At 37.8% G+C, this 19,302-nt stretch overlaps 2 protein-coding genes across 2 annotated transcripts; one reads left to right on the top strand and one right to left on the bottom strand.

Moving 5' to 3' along the window:
- Nucleotides 1–2,323: 2,323 nt before the first annotated feature.
- On the bottom strand, nt 2,324–4,377 carry LOC141623917 (putative WRKY transcription factor 11). Its single transcript, XM_074440077.1, has 3 exons — nt 3,667–4,377; nt 3,127–3,252; nt 2,324–3,014 (listed from the first exon to the last, which is right to left on the bottom strand). The coding sequence occupies exons 1-3, from the start codon at nt 4,293–4,295 to the stop codon at nt 2,747–2,749; spliced, it is 1,023 nt and encodes a 340-aa protein (XP_074296178.1). The 5' UTR covers nt 4,296–4,377; the 3' UTR covers nt 2,324–2,746.
- A 455-nt stretch (nt 4,378–4,832) lies between these two features.
- Nucleotides 4,833–6,111, top strand: LOC141619961 (uncharacterized). The gene is made up of 2 exons (XM_074436956.1): nt 4,833–5,267; nt 5,410–6,111. Exons 1-2 carry the CDS (start codon nt 4,833–4,835, stop codon nt 6,109–6,111), a joined length of 1,137 nt encoding a protein of 378 aa, XP_074293057.1.
- Nucleotides 6,112–19,302: the final 13,191 nt, after the last annotated feature.

Below are 19,302 nucleotides of genomic sequence, written 5' to 3'. Positions count from 1 at the left end.
GTACTTTTATCAAAAATTGTTTCAAAATTCCAATTTAGCTGACTTATTATGTCTGTTTTTGAACTTATTCTCCATTGTTATACGTTTCAAAGTATAAATTGGTTAAGCCACATAAGAGCGTACATGATCGTATATGATCGATGAACGATGGTAAGATCGTTCAGAATCGTAAAAGTCTTATCTGTATTATTATTTTTTTGAGGTTGATATTTAACTGACTTATTATGTCTGTTTTTGAACTTATTCTCCATTTTTATACGTTTCAAAGTATAAATTGGTTAAGCCACATAAGATCGTATATGCTCGACGAACGACGGTAGGATCGTTCAGAATCGTAAAAGTCTTATCTGTATTTTTTTTTTTTTTTTGAGATTGATATTTAGCTGACTTATTATGTCTGTTTTTGAACTTATTCTCCATTTTTATACGTTTCAAAGTATAAATTGGTTAAGCCACATAAGATCGTACATGATCGTATATGATCGATGAACGATGGTATGATCGTTCAGGATCGTAAAAGTCTTATCTGTATTATTATTTTTTTGAGGTTGATATTTTTTGTACTTACAACTTTAAATTAAAGGGATATGTTATACTATTTAATAGTGTTATAAAGTTTTTTTGTACTTTCACTATCTTTACTTCTATTTTAGTTATTTTAAGTTAACTTTAAGTAGTTTGTATAGTTAACAAAATATATGGTAGTTAAATAAGATAACTATAGTCAAGGCTAAAAATTTTTAGTTAACCCAACTTATATTTAGTTAAATATACAAAATTAATTTAATTAATTCTATATTTAATATATTGTGTAAAGTTTATACGTTTAATATAATATTTTATGGATAAAATGAGTTTAATTTGTATTATTTCATATTATCATCCGAATTATACCGTTGTATTATGGAGTATCACATTATCGTTCATATCATGTCGAAAAACATAATATTATTACATATTATGATTGCTTGATTGTGTTTATCGGCTTATCGCAATATCGACATCGTTATTCATAAGGCCTAAATGGCTCAATCTCTAGATTCAAGTCATTCCTTTAATACAACCACCAACTACCACCACTGGATTCCACTGACATCAACACCACGCCGCCCACCTTCCAACACCACATACCACCGTACCGCTAGCCACCACCACACTAGAAGCAAGTTACCCTATACTATCCAAATTCCTCCTCCCTCATTGCTGTAAAAACTCACTCCCACCATTATTCTAAATTCATCCTTCTACTTCCACAATCAAACATTAAATTAATATAACCCACAAACTAATCAATTCAATAAAATAATTATCAAAATCAACCATTTAACCGTAAGAAGGTGTTGTCGACCGGGTTGAGAGGGCAGTCTTTGGTGAGAACATGGGAAGTAGAGTTAGGATCAGATGAAGCTTGGGTTGACAGAGTTTGTGTTAATCTTGTTACGGATCCGTCTCGGTTTTGTTTGAGTTGGAGAAATTTGTAAGGATCAATTGTAGATGTTGGGTATGAAGGGTTGGTTTTGTTTGCCATGTTTAATTTGTTTGTGTTGAGAGATTTTTGCTTGGAATTGAATTTAGAGGATGAACTATTGAAAAAAAAAGCATAAATTCTTTACTCTGTTGATATTATTTTGTGTATGGATTCATCGGAGAAGATCTCGATTTTTATTTGTATTAATTAATTGGGAAGTAGAGCTGGCTTTTAGATCTCGATTTTTGTCGTCGGTGATGTCATTGGCACCGTTTGTGGTGGTTGATGATGTCGCCGGCGTAGGAGCTGCTGGCCGGCAACAGGACGCCGGTGGGGTTGGCTACGGTGGAGGGTGAAGGTGGTCGGCTGGTGGTGGAGGGTGATGTGGGTGGGAGATTAAATAGGAGTGTAAATAAATTGTGTGTTTGGGTAAATGATGATTTAAAAAATAAGAGAGTATAAAAATATTAACCAAAAATATTGGCAGAAAATATAAAGATTATAAAAAATAAAGAAAGACTATTCAACTTCTTAAATTTAAATTTGAAATTCAAAATATTTCAGATTTTAGTACCAAAAATTACAATTGAAAAAGATTCTCTATGGAACCCACACCTTTCCACGTGTCATGCTACTATAGGCCTGTGTACAAAGGGCCTTGTACACCCCGTGTACATGTAGCCTTTTCGGTATGCTTCAATGCTTGCCGTAATGGTTACTTTAAATCAACCAAAGAGTTTTACCAACCCAACTCCCTTTGACATTCATTCATAATCACATTCTTACTCACATTTACCCTTTCCCTCTTCTCCAACTACTTGGATATGGAAAAGGAGTACAGACATGCTACTTAAACGCACAAATGCAAGAACGTTGTCAATAAACTATTAATCCGTGTATACATTGGGTTGAATATATGTACAATCGGTGGTATAGTTTCCATAACACAAATTCAAATTAGTTAAACAACCTCACACAAGAATCCAAGAAAACTGAAAGACAATAAGTCAGAGTTGGATGTGTGGAAAAGCATTGGCATTGAATATAACACATGGTTGTATCTATGTTTGGCGTCGTCATCACTGCAACTCAACTAAACCACCACCTCACCCAACCCAACACTATCTGCCCTTTGGCCTTTGGCATACATTCAAAGTCAATTTTAACATTATCATCTTTTTCATCCTCTTTTTTAATCCTACTCCAACTCGGTCCACTTACTGCGATAACAGTACAACACTAGTTATCAATCCATTACGCTAATTAATTACTACTCCACTAAGTTAAAGTGAGTTGAGGCTGCTGCAGAGAGAACAACCAACTCGGGACGGAGGAGGAGTTGTTATTGTTGTTGTTGGTTGTGGTGGTGGTGGTGGTCGAGGGGAGAAGCGAGATGGTTTGTTGCGAAGAGGACATGACGATTGGGTGAGAAGAGTGGCGATGCTCTCCCTCATAAGTTACTACCAACATGGTAGGATCATCGGTCGCCCGCTCGACGTGCTTCCTTGCTGGGCATCCTCTTACTGTACTACACTTGTAGTATCCTCTGTTTCATTCAAAACACCATTTAATCCACATCAGTATATTTACGAATTAAAATGAAATGAATTGAATAAGAAGAAGAAATAAGTTGGTTGGTTAGTTAGTTAGGAAGTTACCGTGGGTAAGGAGAGCCCTTGATTGGCTTCTGGCCATACTTTCTCCAAGAGTACTCATCCGCCGGAATGTCAGCCACCTTTGAGCTGATCGCCGCCACCCTTATTGTCTTTTTCACTCTTATTTTCCTGTTTTGTCAAATTAAGTTTATTCAATTTCACCTTCCTCTTCTAGGTAAATATATGGTGGATTAATTATCTTTTATTTATTTCAACTGGACTAAGACATAAAATCTTTATGAGTGAGTAGATAGAGATCATGAATAGATCATGCCTTTCATGTGTACTCTCTCTCTCTCTCTCTCTCTCTCTCTCTCTATATATATATATATATATATATATATATATATATATATATATATCCCAATCCAATCAGGTTGGTTATTTAATCAGAGCTAAACAAAGAATTGGATAAAAAAGAATCTCACGGTATTTCAGTCAAAGCTAAACAAAAAGAATATTATGAACCTATAATAAAATCAACTACTATATTTGCCTAGTTAAAAGCATGAATTGAAGAAGTTAAATCCAAAGAAGCAATACCTTGTTTTAGAGGAACAGTGGCAGGCAGTAGCAGAGCTGGATCCAGATATTTTAGTGGAGAGATCGTCAGAAGAATCAGGGTGAGCGTGGTGGGAACCATGATTATGACACCTCTTCTTATAAGATGAAGATGAAGAAAGAGGTGGCTTTCCAGAAGACGAACAAGGAGCAGAAACAAACACAGAAGACGGTCCAAACAGCCTACCGTTGGAGACACTTCCTTCTGCTGTTATTGATGACATGAAAGACGAGTTAGCAGACGATGATACGCTAAACGAAGGCACCTCCTCCTCTTTCGTCTTAGTATTACTAGGTTTACTGAAATCTAACGTCATAGGGTGGTGCTGCCTAGTTGGAATAACACTAATACTACTATTGTTTGCTTTCGGGTTTGGGTTTTGTTTAAGAAGAGGGGCACGGCGAAAGCGAGCGTGGCCGGTACGATTGATGGCGGAGATAAGACGCTTAAAGTTACCGACTGTCGCTTCGGTAGCCTCTCGGAACTCAGGTTCATGAGGTTTAGAGGAGAGCAGGCGGACCATGTGCTCCATGGACTTCACACCTTCTTCCATCCACATTTCTTCCTCTTTCAATTTTCTTTTGTAACCCATTACTTCCATACTCATCATTTTTATTTTTATTTTTATTTTTATTTTGAGAAACTAAGGTAAGGAAAAGAACTTGTACTCTAGAGATAGAAAAGATTGATGATGAGAGATAGGAAAATGGGGGGAGAAGATATAGGAGAGGAAAGGGTGGGTGACCGGGAGAGCAGGTTAACCTGCACATCAAAACTAGAGCATCAATGCGTTGTCATCAATGGTAGGTCCCCCATTATTTTATTCTTATTATAAGTCAAATGCTTGGGGGTAGACTTTTTTACTCCGTATAATATAAAGTTGACGGGTCAAGTGGGCCTTTGCCTCCATCTCCACCATTTCCATTTACATTTTTTTATTTGTTTTGGTGGGTCAACAAATAATACCTTCATTCGAATCTTCATTTCTTTGATTGCCAAATCTTCGTCGGTATATATATATATATATATGATGTTTATTTATGGTGAACCATCTTTTGAATTTCGTCTACTTTTATGGAACACTATTTCTGGCTTGATTTCGGGTCTGTCTCCTTTTCTTATTATTGGTGATTTTAATCAGGTTGAAATGTATTCTGATAAATTAGGTGGTTCCACTGCCATTCGAGGTCAACAGGATTTCACCTCCTGGAGATTTGACAACTCTTTGCTTGACGTTCCTTTCTTTGGTCCTCTGTTTACTTGGTTTAATAATCGCTCAGATGATCAACTAATTATGGAACGACTTGATCGTGCTTGTGCCAATACTGATTTGTTTCAACTTTTCCCAGCAATCTCGGTTATGCATCTTCCAATTCTTGTTTCGGACCATGCTCCAATTATTCTCAAGTTTTTCCCTCCTACAAAAGTTGTAAGACGTCCCTACCGCATTGATAATTGGTGTTTGAACTCCCCTGAGATTGCCCACATAGTTGATTGTGCATGGAAACTTCATTTTCCTGGCTCTCCGATGTATGTTTTATCCAGGCAGCTTTCTTCTGTGCGTTTTTCTATAATGCAATGGGTGATTCATCATAGGTTGTCCCACGGTATCAATTGGTATGAGATGCATCGCAATATTCATAGATCTAGTAATCAAATTGTTGATGTTCGATCGACAACATCTTTTTCACTGTTCGTTCGACGAGCACCTTGAGGTTTTACAGCAGCAACCTGCTTATTGGTTACAACGAGCTAAGTTGAAGCATGAAATTCTAGATGGCCTCCCATCGCGGTTCTTGTATTCTCGTGTTAAGCAACGCTCTTCACATCAGCGTATCCTTGCACTACTTTCTCGTTCGGGCGAATGGTTGTTTACTCCAGATCAGATTTCGTTGGAGATCACTTCTTTCTTTCATGACCTGCTGTGCTCTACCCCTCCTAGTGATCCTGGCTCGCCACTAGGATTTATTGACCCTCTGATGGACTCTCTTGATCTTCCGATACTAAGCTCTGCTGACTGTTCTTTGTTATCTGCTCCTTTCACTGAACATGATATTCTCCGTGCTCTTAATGGGATGGATGGCTCCAAATCACCAGGCCCTGATGGTATTACCCCGAAGTTTTACCAGACTTTTTGGCCCCAGATTGGTCATTTAGTTACGATGGCTTTGCTTCGCTTCCTTAATTCAGGGGTTATGTTGAAGGAATGGAATAATACCCATATCATACTTATTCCTAAGGTTGACAAGCCGGAATTGATTTCTCAATTCCGTCCCATCGACTTTCTGCAATGTTATTTATCTACTTTGGCTTCCAAGTGCCTTGCCAATCGGATCAAACTTGTTATTTCATCGATTGTTTCGAAACTCGGCAAGCTTTTGTTCCCTCCCGAAACTTATGTCGGATGGATGTCTTATTACTCATGAGATAATGCATTATCTTAATAAAACAACAAAAGGAATCTGTTTTTATGCGGCTCTAAAGCTTGATATGCATAAAGCATTCGACCGTGTTTCCTGGCCTTTTCTCATGGCGATTTTGAAGAAATTCGGCTTCCCTATCTTCTGGCAAAATATTATCTGGGAATGTATTTCAACGGTCACATACAATATCCTGATAAACGGTGAGCCCTCTTCGCCTTTTAGACCTTCTTGTGGTCTGCGACAAGGGGATCCGCTTTCACCATATTTGTTCATCATGTGTATGGAAATTCTATCTTGTCAGCTGCGCACCGCGGAGAAGACGGGTACCTTAACTGGCCTTAAGATTTCTCGCTATGCTCCTCCTATTACACATCTTTTTTATGCTGATGATGCATTTATTTGCTGTAAAGCTACTCCGGCTTCCTTTGAGTCTCTCCGGATTTGTTTCGATGCTTTGAGCTTGCCTCTGGTCAGATGATAAATCTTGATAAGTCTTTTATTAAATTCAGTCCAAATGCGCCACCTGATTTCAAGTCTTATATGGCGTCTATTCTTAAAATGAAGACCTCAGACTGCTTTGGTAATTATTCGGGTGTCCCGGTTGATCTTCCATCCAAGAAGTCTTTGGTATTTCAACCACTGGTTGATAAGATGACATCTCGGGTTATTGCATGGTCTTCTCTCCACCTTAGTCAGCCTTGCAAGCTTATCATCATCAACTCTATTCTTTTGGGTTCAATCCGTTTTTTGCTGGCTTCTATTCCTTTTCCGACCGGGATTTGTAAGAACATTGACTCTTTGATTACAACTTTTTGGTGGCGCAAAGACGTTCGCCACCGCTCGATTCACTGGCTCTCTAGGGACTCTTTACAACTCCCTCGAGAACATGGAGGCCTTGGTTTAAAATCTGTCGCTTTGCTAAGTCAAGCTTCCCTTATGAAGAATTTTTGGCGCCTACATCATCAACCATCTGGTATTTTAGCAAAGTATATGATTCCAAAATACAGAAAGGATTTACCTATTCCTGCTGCAAAATCAAAGGTCTCTCGTCCTTCCTTTGTTTGGTCCGGCATTTGCCGTGCTGCTAGTGTTTTCTCTCCTGGTTTATCCTGGAAGCTGGGTAATGGTTCCTCTGTTGATCTTTTTACAAGCCGGTGGGTCCGGCATTTTAGCACTCCTACTATGCGCCCATCTTCCACTACTTCCTCTTTTGTTCTTTCTGATTTGCTTACTAATTCAGCTGTTTGGGATCATTTTGCTATTTTTCGTTTTTTTACCCCTTCTTGTGCTAAAGTTATTATAGCTATGGAACCTCCTCATATTGATATTGACGATTTCCTGTACTGGAAATATACGGAGGATGGAGTTTATGTTGGAATATGTGTCCTCCGACAATAATGCGATCACAACTGTTGATCATGATGATCACATGTTTAAGTCTCATTATAAAGAATACAATTGGGAAGTAATATTTACTGTCAACTGGTCCACACATATCGGTAATGATTGGCTGACTAGAGTTTGACATTACTGTCGTGCGACGGTGGTGATCAGTTGATCCCCTAGGTCATACCTAAAGGGCAACACTCTTAATTGATCATTTAATTGATCGTATAACGTTACGAGTCAATTAAATTATTTAAAATTGACGGACGATTTTGGAAGTAATATTTACGTGTTTCATTAAAATTTGATTAAATGAGATACGGTCTAAGTAATCGAATTGTTTCATTACTCAGATGAAATTATTGTTTAAGGAAACAATTGAAATTGAATGAATTATTATAAATAGAAATTGTTGTGATTTATAATTGGTAAAACATTTTGGTACAAGTAATTATGAATTACTAGGTCAATTTTTGTATATGACGTATTTTTATTAATACGTTGATTTTTAATATGTTAAAAAATACATAACAATTTTATGTGACATATGACATGTGACATATTGACAAATTGACAAAAATAAAATGGATTCCATTTTACAAAAGTGCCGAAATTAAGAGGAGGTTTAAGCAAATATTGTGTTGATTATATTAGTGGAGAGCATGATGATTACCTAAAGACTAGCCATGCAAAACCTATTTGTCATTGTGAAGAACACCCAGTGCATACATTGGCTCCCTCTTCTCCCTCTTTCACCCGGTTTTACACAAAGAAAAGCAAAGGGTTTTGCCTTATATTTATCATATTCAATACATAACATATTATGGTATTGGTATTATTCATTCATTCATCAAAAATTAAGAATTTTTAGAAAGATAAAAACTTCCTTTTCTCCTCTCTTAAACCGGTTTTTAGGAGACCAAAAACCAATTTATTTTGGGTCATTTTTATGCTAAATTAATATTGTACTAGTATTCATAAATTAATTTTATTAAGAGTGTGCTTTGGGTATTAAACTTTGGGAGAGATCCTATACTTGGATCTTTGTTCATCCATTGAGGAAAGCACAAGAACAAGAGAGAAGGAGATCTCTCTTGTGCCCTAATAAACCGAAATTCCAATGTAAGATAAAGATTTCTTCTTTATATTGTTTATAGTTTGCATGCATAAGATCACCAATTAATTTTATGATTAAATTAACATAAAACATATATGAATATGTTAAGTATATAGATCTACTTTTCCTTCAATTGGTATCAAAGCCATGGTTGTTTGCATGCAAATCGGTTAAAAGTTTTTCCGAGTTATACGATTAACATATAAAACTTGTTTAATTTGTGTTATTATGATATATCACGAAAATCATTATGCATGTTAAAATTTCTGGTCCTAAAATGTTTTTAGGATATTTTGGTTAATTTATGGATTTTTATTGTTCATATTATATAATAATGGCATTAAAAATATGATTTTATGAATAAAATGTCATTTTCGGACTAAAATTAGCTAAACTTCGAATTTTCCAGTGATTTTTGGATATGTTGTCACATATATTATTTTGAGATGACCTGTAAATTTTCATAATTTTTGGACTTCTTATGCTCGAAAAATGGATTTTTCATTATTAAAATCGGATTTAGATGAAAAATAGGTTAATATGAGATAAAATTCGAATCTGGTCATAGAAATTTAGTATGTTGTCAAATGCAATTTTACAAGATGTGTGTAAAATAATAGGCTATATTGAAGTCTTTATGCATGATTTATGATTTTTTGAAGAAAAATAGCATAAATAGTGACTTAATTAGTGAAATATTAATAAAACATACTCTATGACTAAGGAAAAAATCACATGTTGCATTTTATTATCTTTTTCAGATCTAAAATGGAAAAGGTGATGAATATAATTTTTCTCATGTTTTTATGATTATTTTGTTAAAACCGATAAACCGCAACATTGTTTTTCCGGATAAATTTCGAAATTTTTAACCTAAGTTTTTGAACATTATGAGTGTCATGGTATTTTTCCAGAATGTTCATGAGTTTAAATTTCAAATTTCAAATTTATTTGAAATTTTGTGATTTATTTGAAGTTTATAGCCTTTTTACTGTAATTTTAGGTCCATTAATGAAGAAATTTTAGAAATATGAGGTAATTATGGTCAAATAATTAGTGAAGACTAAATTTTGAGTCCTAAGAGGTTAGGGTAATTAACTTATGCATAAATATGAATTTATGTATTTTTTGTGATTATAAAATGTTGAATCACGCAAATCCGTAAAAACCGAGTAATATACGATATTGGCTATTTAAAGGCGATTTAGCATAAAATTGGGCATGTTCTTACATATTATAATGCTGCATTTTCTTTATGATTGTCATAATTTTATTTATGTAATTTTGAATTATGTAATTTTTACTTAGTATGGCCTTAGTTTTTAATTGATATTACCCGAAATGTATGGGAATATCGATTCGGTTGTAATTTATTGTGATCTCGTATCACCGTTTTGTAATTTAATAGATTTATTTTATTTTAGTTACAAATGTATAATTGGAAATTATGTAATTTGTTATGTAGTTTTATTTATTTCGGAGTTCCCAAAGACGGATTTCTTCAAGATGGCGATACATAAAGACGGTGTTACCTCGAGATGCGTGCCACAACCGAATTTCAAGGGACCGATGGAGTTGGTTTCCGAATATGTAATAGTTAATTAGATTTTCTATTTTAGGAAGGCCATACTAGGATTTTTTTTATGCTTTGCATTTTATTTATATGTCGCATGCATCGCTAAATCGCCATAACTAAAACATGCATCATCTTTCATCGAGTTTATCGACCGTGTCAATTAGAATTATCGTAGTTCACCGCTTTAGTTCACTTAAAACGTGATAGATAATAAATTGACATGACCTCTCGCTAAAATAAGTAATTGAGACATAGCCTTACCAAATAGTAGAAACCATGAAAACCTATTTCGCGAGGGAGTGCACTCGGCCATCCCGGGGTACAAACCTTGTTACGTAGGGGAAGTGGGTGATAAATGTCTATCCACCGAATTCGTGTTCATGAGGGTTTCATCGGCCATCCCGTGCCCAAATTAATGTGAATTTGGATCATGGACACATTTATTCGAAATTTGGATTGACCTCAACGGAAGTATTCGTGACCGTAGTCGCATGTGTTCCGGGCTATAGATAAACATTAGAGTAAATTTATCGACCAAGAGTTCTAAAAGTAGAATCGATTAAGCGTTAATCCACCGAGTTATATTGATAAGGGTTTCATCGGCTATCCCGTGCCTAAGTTGATATGAATTTGGGTCTTGGAATCATTTATCTAATTGGGTAGAGGTCACTAGAAAAATGCATAAAACTTGTTTAAACTATACATTTTTACGAGTATTATTATTAAAATGACATTTGTTTTACTCCTTCTATTTTGTTTTGTAGACCACTTCTTTTTCTCATAACAAATGGCAATACCAACCCCTAACGCCACGCCTCTCGCTAATTCATCATGGCTTCGATCCTTCATGGATCGATGTAAACTTGAAAAGAATGGGTCAAATTTCTCCGATTGGGATTGTAACACCCCCATACTCCAAGTGCCTTACCAGGACCACTCAGGTATAAGGATACTACCATCTCGGTTGCCCGAGGTACTGAATATCATAAGACAATAAAGAAACGTACTTTTAAAGTAATTATAGATTAAGTGATTACATGTTCAAACCCAAAACTAATTAAAGGAATTACAAGGTTCTCATACGGTCTACAGCTAAACTATCAAAGCTACTAGACTTCGTCGACACGTGGAAGACTTCTAACATCACGTGATGACTCATCCCACTATCCATACGCGTCATATCACACCCGCTCAATAACCGCTCACCACCCCGAATGGATCACCACGCTTTTAAAACATTTAAACGGGGTCAATACTAATCACACAATTCAATACATATATCAACAATAAGATAAACAGATAAATTGATCATCACACACACACACACACACACACACCACCAACTCCCATCGTCTCAATACTGACTGTCCACTGGACCAGCCCTGCCAGTGGGGGACCGCAGCCGTTCCCACCTAAGCCCCGCTCATCATACGAGCGATAACCCTGTCCCATTAATGTGCACATCCCCTCCCGTGGCGGGTTCCACGAAGGGCGAAACTAGGGCGTGAAGTCACTCCCGCAAGTGACCCCACTCAGCCGAGAACGCATCTCGAGAGCCATAGACCACCAATCACAATCACAATCACAATCACAATCACAATCACAATCATCATATCAAACAACTAACTACAGCACATCACCAATATCCCATTATGGGACTAATACGAGTAGAAATCCTACCGGAAAGCACAACACGCAGACGGTATCTACAATTTGTATCAAAACGGCTCCTCTACGAATTCTCCTCCTATCATACATAACACATAAAGACTACACATCACAAACTACACACCAAAACCCCAATTCCTAAATTAGGGTTTAACCAATCTTAACAAAACATTATAAAAATTATATTAAAAGCTTACCCTCGACGCAGGGAACTCAACGATACGGATAACCACAAGAACTCGACCGCTTTGAACTCCGGAATTGCTAAGGATGCGATTAGGAAGATGAATCTGTTGCTTTCTCTTAAACAGGGTTTTAGGTTTTGTAAAAGTGAATTAAAACAATGACGAATATGTTTAAATACCTTAATCGCATAATTAACAAAACCCGAGAAAACTCCCCTGTAAAACCGGACACTCGATCGAGTACCCAAGGTACTCGATCGAGTACCCACTTACTCGATCGAGTACCCCGGCTACTCGATCGAGTACCCAACAGTCGAAACTATTTTATCTCGCAACCTACCCTTACTCGACAGAGTAAGGGCTACTCGATAGAGTACCCCAAGACTTATAAATACGGAGTATTACAGTCTTCCCTCCTTAAAAGGAACTTCGTCCCCGAAGTTCAACCCATACATAAAAACAACCATACGGACTCGACCAAGACACAACAACTTAGCTAAGGACTCAAGAACTCGACCGAACATAGAACATGAACTCTTAACACCCACTCCACCAACTATGTTTACTTCCACAACATGACTCACTATACCGTATCTACCACATATATATCTCTCACGATACCAACTCCATACATAACCAACTACCATCCTTTAATGCTGCTAGCTCGATAATATCATCAACTATCAAATCCAATACCAAGACACTCATAGACATCAAACGGGATGTTACATTCTACCACCCTTAAAAGGAACTTCGTCCTCGAAGTTTACTCACACTCGTAACCTCATCATCCAACTCACAATACTAGCGAAATATTCTCACACTCCTAAACATCACGCTACTACAAGCACGGTCATGACCTTTAATAAAATCACCCACAATCACGAATCGATCTTTTATTCTACATCAAGACTCAACTTCCGAATATATTACCATATGTACAACCATCAAAATCTGTTTTATCGCATCCTACTCCTCTTAAGACAAATGTTACGTCCTCGTAACTCACTAATACCAAACCATATCTATATCTCATTACCCTCTGTACCACCACATGTCAAAGATAACCGTCTATAAACCAAACACTCACCATTCTTATATCCAAGGCTCCCATACATAAACATTTCCCATTCCTCAACTCATTCGGCAAACAAGACCTAACCTATACCATAAACTCGTAGCAAATCACCATACCCACTCTTCATTATTACTGCCAAACAACATACCTCTCTACGTAAGGCACTTATCTCCCATAAGCATAACTCACGGTCCGCACTCGTTACGTACACGCACACTAGATCCTCAAGTTCTTTCTTTCATTACCGCAAAATTCATACACAACTTAACATGACACTAATTTCCCCAACACCCTACACTCACTGTCTCAACAAAAGATTATGAACTACCTGCCGCTTTCAGTTCATTACAACACATGTTCCACGAATCATTTTCCATTACCATGTCTACCGATGTCTCATCTGAAAACAAGATCAAAATTACCGTAACAACCTCTCACAACCGTGTCCCATCAACAGATTATCACTATCCCCTGACAACAACGAAACATATACAACACTATTTCACATCATACTCTACCTCATTCCCAACTTAACCTAGTGAAGAAAACATGAATAAGCAAGACAACTGTCTATCAAAGACAAACTGACACTCGCAGAGAGCAACATCAAACAAAACAACAATCTATGTATAACTGGTATGTACTTTCGAAACCCGAATCATAATCATCCCGCCTACTCCACCACAACCGGTGACGGCATCACAACACCGCCACCAACAGCCACACCGTAGTGCGAAAATACCCGCATCACAACATTATGTGCCGTGCCCGGATCACCACCCGAGGCACCACAACCACACCGATAGACATCACAACTGCATACGATTCCCATAAATCGACCGAGCATAACTTCTCGCACAAGAAAACTTACTCAAATCCACTTTATTAAATTACCACGCAACATATTATATGGATAAACAGATAAGCATCTCATGAACGTCATCTCTACCATTTCCCGGGATACACATGTGTTATCAATACACATAAAATTATAACTAGCCATGTCAAATCAATCAAATTATTACCTTTTTGGATATCATTCAATTAAATTACCGTGCCCAACATATATATTACAGAACATTCATAAAACAACTTTATAATTATCACACCATACCACTTCTTGTGAGGTCGAACCTCACACAAACATTTACACAAATCACGGACCGTAATCACAACCAACTAGTCAATCCCGACCACGTAAGTTACCACTCGAAAAGGTTACTGCGACCGAGTTTAACTCATATGCCCCTCATAACATATTCCCCCATTCGCACAACCATCACTTCCTGCCAAATATAACCATACCTTCACTATTCAACTAATAGCGTCCGCCTCATCTAACCACATCTTATACCCTCTCACAATCATACACAACAATCAGGTCCCTACCAAATCAACCTCTTTATAATTGTTACCTTTCTAATATTCCATCACTCTTAACCATTAGTGATAACACCACAATGCCACCGCTGCTCGTATATAAAATCTCTTACACTCATATCAAAATAACATGGTTTTTTTCTCCTATTTTTGGTTAATATTGCAAATAACGAACATCAAACCCATCCACAAAATTACCTCAACATTATTCCCAAAGCTAACTTATTTGTATTGTCATCCAACTCTCCACCAAATATCTCGTATCGTGCCAATGCTCCACCAACTTCTTACTCCCTTAATTCCTCGAAACTCATTACCAATCATGTTGTCCTGAAACTCCTATATAACCTTTAGCTGACATCCTCGTGATACCATCACACATTTCGATGATTCCTTACCTTTATATCACATAGCTTCGGTGAACATTTTCCTCGACTTACTTTTTATCCTTCTTTTCTCTTTACACTCAATAATACCAATTAATAGTTCAACTCCTTATTCCTTCTAGCTAACTCTTTAGAAATCTGGTCACCCCTTCGTTGCTCCAAAACTCAGTTCCATTATTTTCTACCGACATTATCTCACTCTTTCTTCCCATGGATCTTCTCTTATTATGCTATCACTCATACTTGCCACTAATCTATCCATAGAACCAACGTTTAATGTTCAAACAATTGCATCTCCCTGTTTACATCTCTAGAAATCAGAATTCATTTAATACCGTTAATTACCCAAGGAACTCACACAGTAGTTTCATCTTTTAATAAACCTCCCAAACTCACTCACTGTCTACAACTACACCTCGCGACATGTCTCCACAAAGTTCACTATATATTACTCTTCTCAACCCCTTTAAACGAACTTTCACTATCTAAATCCATAACCCACACGACTCCTAACCATTTCCCTCCTTAACTCTTTACACATCTCAAGCTGCCACTATCCACATTCTTACTTTCAATCTTTTCATTCTCACGTTCATTATACTCACATCATCCCTTGTCTATATTCACTTATTTTTACATTACTCAACACACAATCATATCACTCATCCCGTCTCGCAAAACGTGCGCCATGCCTCAATAAACTATACCAATCTTCCTTTTCTTTTTCCACCATCTATCATAATCACATATAACTCATGTCCTCCCCACCGAACTCATACTCATAATAGTGCCACTCTTTTACATCATAAGATTGGGTAACTTACGCCAGACCAACACATACGTAAAACAATGCATAAAGAAGTAATACAACACCTTTGAATTAAACATAATATGCAACGAATGTCAAAAGACAAACATATGACCCGAAATACGCATATGACCTGCACAGACCCCACTCGATCGAGTACCAGAACCTACTCGATCGAGTTGAGGCTACTCGATCGAGTGCCCAACATGCTCGATCGAGTGCCCCGACTCGAACCCAAACAGACCTTCGATCTCGACTTACTCGACCGAGTAGCCCGGCTACTTGATCGAGTGACCCCATACTCGATCGAGTGCCCGAGGTACTCGATCGAGTGCCCAAAAACACGATTCTGGTCAAAATAACGACAAGTACCCACTCGATCGAATCAACCCCACTCGATCGAGTCATGCAGACTCGTGAATACTACCCGAATGTTATCTCACATACCCTAACGTACTATGCATTCATTATTATTTCAACATTATGATTACAACTACGCATTCAAATCTGCGCGACTCCTCATACAATTAACAAAATAATCTACTTCGTGTTATCAAGTGCCACGTTATAAACAACCATCATGCTTTTCATCCAATTCGTTATATAAAACACATATCATTGAACCTCTATTCTTCATGTTACCACTTACCAAAAGTCAAACATTACCATCTATCATGCTCATTTAACATTCAACTTTCAATCATGTATTACCCGCATGTTTTAAATTTTCATAACTTTTCATAACACAAACCACACCCATACACTACAAATCCTATTTCCATGTTGCTAATACAACAACATTACAAATCCACTTCATCACACATCATCATATACGAACTACTTTCTTTTTCTACCATATCATTCATCATTCTCATATACTTTTCCAACGATCCCAACCAACATGTCTACCAACTATCATGCAACATGCTTTCAACAAACCATATACAGCACAATTAACATACACGTCGCACATATACACACGGACTCCACCTTCCCATACCATGTGACTGGCTTAAGTATCATGGGGCCAAGATTTTGAAGTGAGGGCGCCTACTCACCCAAAACCTAGCATCGGTACCGGGCTCCCATTACACATACACCAAGTTCATTTTATTAGACTCCCTATGTTCATTATGTTCATTTGTTACAGTTCCAAAATCGTCGCTCTGATACCATTTGTAACACCCCCATACTCCAAGTGCCTTACCAGGACCACTCGGGTATAAGGATACTACCATCTCGGTTGCCCGAGGTCTTTGAATATCATAAGACAATAAAGAAACGTACTTTTAAAGTAATTATAGATTAAGTGATTACATGTTCAAACCCAAAACTAATTAAAGGATTTACAAGGTTCTCATACGGTCTACAATAAACTATCAAAGCTACTAGACTTCGTCGACACGAAGAAGACTTCTAACCATCACGTGATGACTCATCCCGGTATCCATACGCGTCATATCACACCGCTCAATAATCGCTCACCACCCCGAATGGATCACCACGCTTTTAAAACATTTAAACGGGTCGACTAATCACACAATTCAATACATATATCAACAATAAGATAAACAGACAGTGAACTTGAATCACACACACACACACACACACCACCAACTCCCATCGTCTCAATCTTTTCCGTCCACCGGACCAGCCACCCGATGGGGGACCGCAGCCGTTCCCACCTAAGCCCCGCTCATCATACGAGCGATAACCCTGTCCCATTAATGTGCACATCCCCTCCCGTGGCGGGTTCCACGAAGGGCGAAACTAGGGCGTGAAGTCACTCCCGCAAGTGACCCCACTCAGCCGAGAACGCATCTCGAGAGCCATAGACCACCAATCACAATCACAATCACAATCACAATCACAATCACAATCATCATATCAAACAACTAACTACAGCACATCACCAATATCCCATTATGGGACTAATACTGAGTAGGAAATCCTACCTGGAAAGCACAACACGCAGACGGTATCTAACATGTATCAAAACGGCTCCTCTACGAATTCTCCTCCTATCATACAAAAGACATAAAGACTACACATCACAAACTACACACCAAAACCCCAATTCCTAAATTAGGGTTTAACCAATCTTAACAAAACATTATAAAAATTATATTAAAAGCTTACCCTCGACGCAGGGAACTCAACGATACGGATAACCACAAGAACGACCTTTGAACTCCGGAATTGCTAAGGATGCGATTAGGAAGATGAACTGGTTGCTTTCTCTCTTAAACGGGGTTTTAGGTTTTGTAAAAGTGAATTAAAACAATGACGAATATGTTTAAATACCTTAATCGCATAATTAACAAAACCCGAGAAAACTCCCCCCAAAACCGGACACTCGATCGAGTACCCAAGGTACTCGATCGAGTACCCTCCTACTCGATCGAGTACCCCACTACTCGATCGAGTACCCAACAGTCGAAACTATTTTATCTCGCAACCTACCCTTACTCGACAGAGTAAGGGCTACTCGATAGAGTACCCCAAGACTTATAAATACGGAGTATTACAGGGATGCCCAACTCAAATTAGCCGCCCAAGGTGACGACAAGCTTCGTTACCTTACCGAGGCCTCTCCACCCGAACCTACTACTAGGTCGACCGCCACCACTAGGGAAGCATATGAGGTTTACCATAAGGAGTCCGCCGCAATGAAAAACGTATTGATATTTGCGATGGAGGCGGATCTCCAAAGGAGAGCCTTTAAAATGGGCACCGCTAATGAGATTTACTCCAAGCTTGTGACAATGTTTTCACAAACTCCGTGGATCGTCCAATATGAGGCGGCCGCGGCATTCTTTGATCTCGACTTCAAAGAGGGCCAAAAGGTTAGCCCTCATGTGCTCAAACTTATGGAGCTAGTCGAGACCTTGAAGATTCAAAAGGTTGAAATCCCCAAAGAACTCATTGTAGATAGGATTCTACACTCCTTATCCAAAGTCAAAGCCTATGTTCAATTCCGGGTGAATTTTAACATGCAAGACAAGGATGTGTCTCTTGAAGAATTGCACAAGTTACTTGTGCAAGCCGAGAGGGACATGGGGTTAAATGTGAACCCACCAAAGGATGTGCTTAACATAAGCACTAAAAGCAAGGGGAAGTTCAAGAAAAATGGGAGGAAGGGTAAGAAACAAGCTCCCACTTTCACCAAAGCTAAGACTAATGAAGCTAGAACTTCAAAAATCAAGAAGGGTCCTCTTGATAAATGCCATTATTGTAATGGTGTTGGACATTGGAAAAGAAATTGTTCCAAATATCTTGGTGATATTAAGGCTGGAAAGATTACTCCAGTAGGTAAATGACTATCATTTCTTTTATGTTTGTAATTCAACTATGGTATTGTGATACAAAGTTGTGATAATGTATCTCCCTTTTTTTTATTGTAAATAAGGCCTCCATCAAGCAAAGATAAGGGAAAAGAAAAGCAAGCATGAGAAACCATCAAGAAGCTAGGAATAGCTTTCATGGAGCTTTGCTTTTTATTGTCTTATTTTAATCATGTTTTGGATTTTAGAACCTTTAAGTTTCCGTGTTCGACATGGAAAGGTATTTTGGATAATTGGTTGTATTTTGGATAATGGTGACTTGGTTT

This window comes from Silene latifolia, chromosome X (genome assembly GCF_048544455.1).
Source record: "Silene latifolia isolate original U9 population chromosome X, ASM4854445v1, whole genome shotgun sequence".
In the NCBI taxonomy this organism is placed as follows: Eukaryota; Viridiplantae; Streptophyta; class Magnoliopsida; order Caryophyllales; family Caryophyllaceae; genus Silene; species Silene latifolia.
The sequence above is the reverse complement of the archived record's forward strand: the minus strand, read 5'-3'. Positions and strand labels throughout refer to the sequence as shown.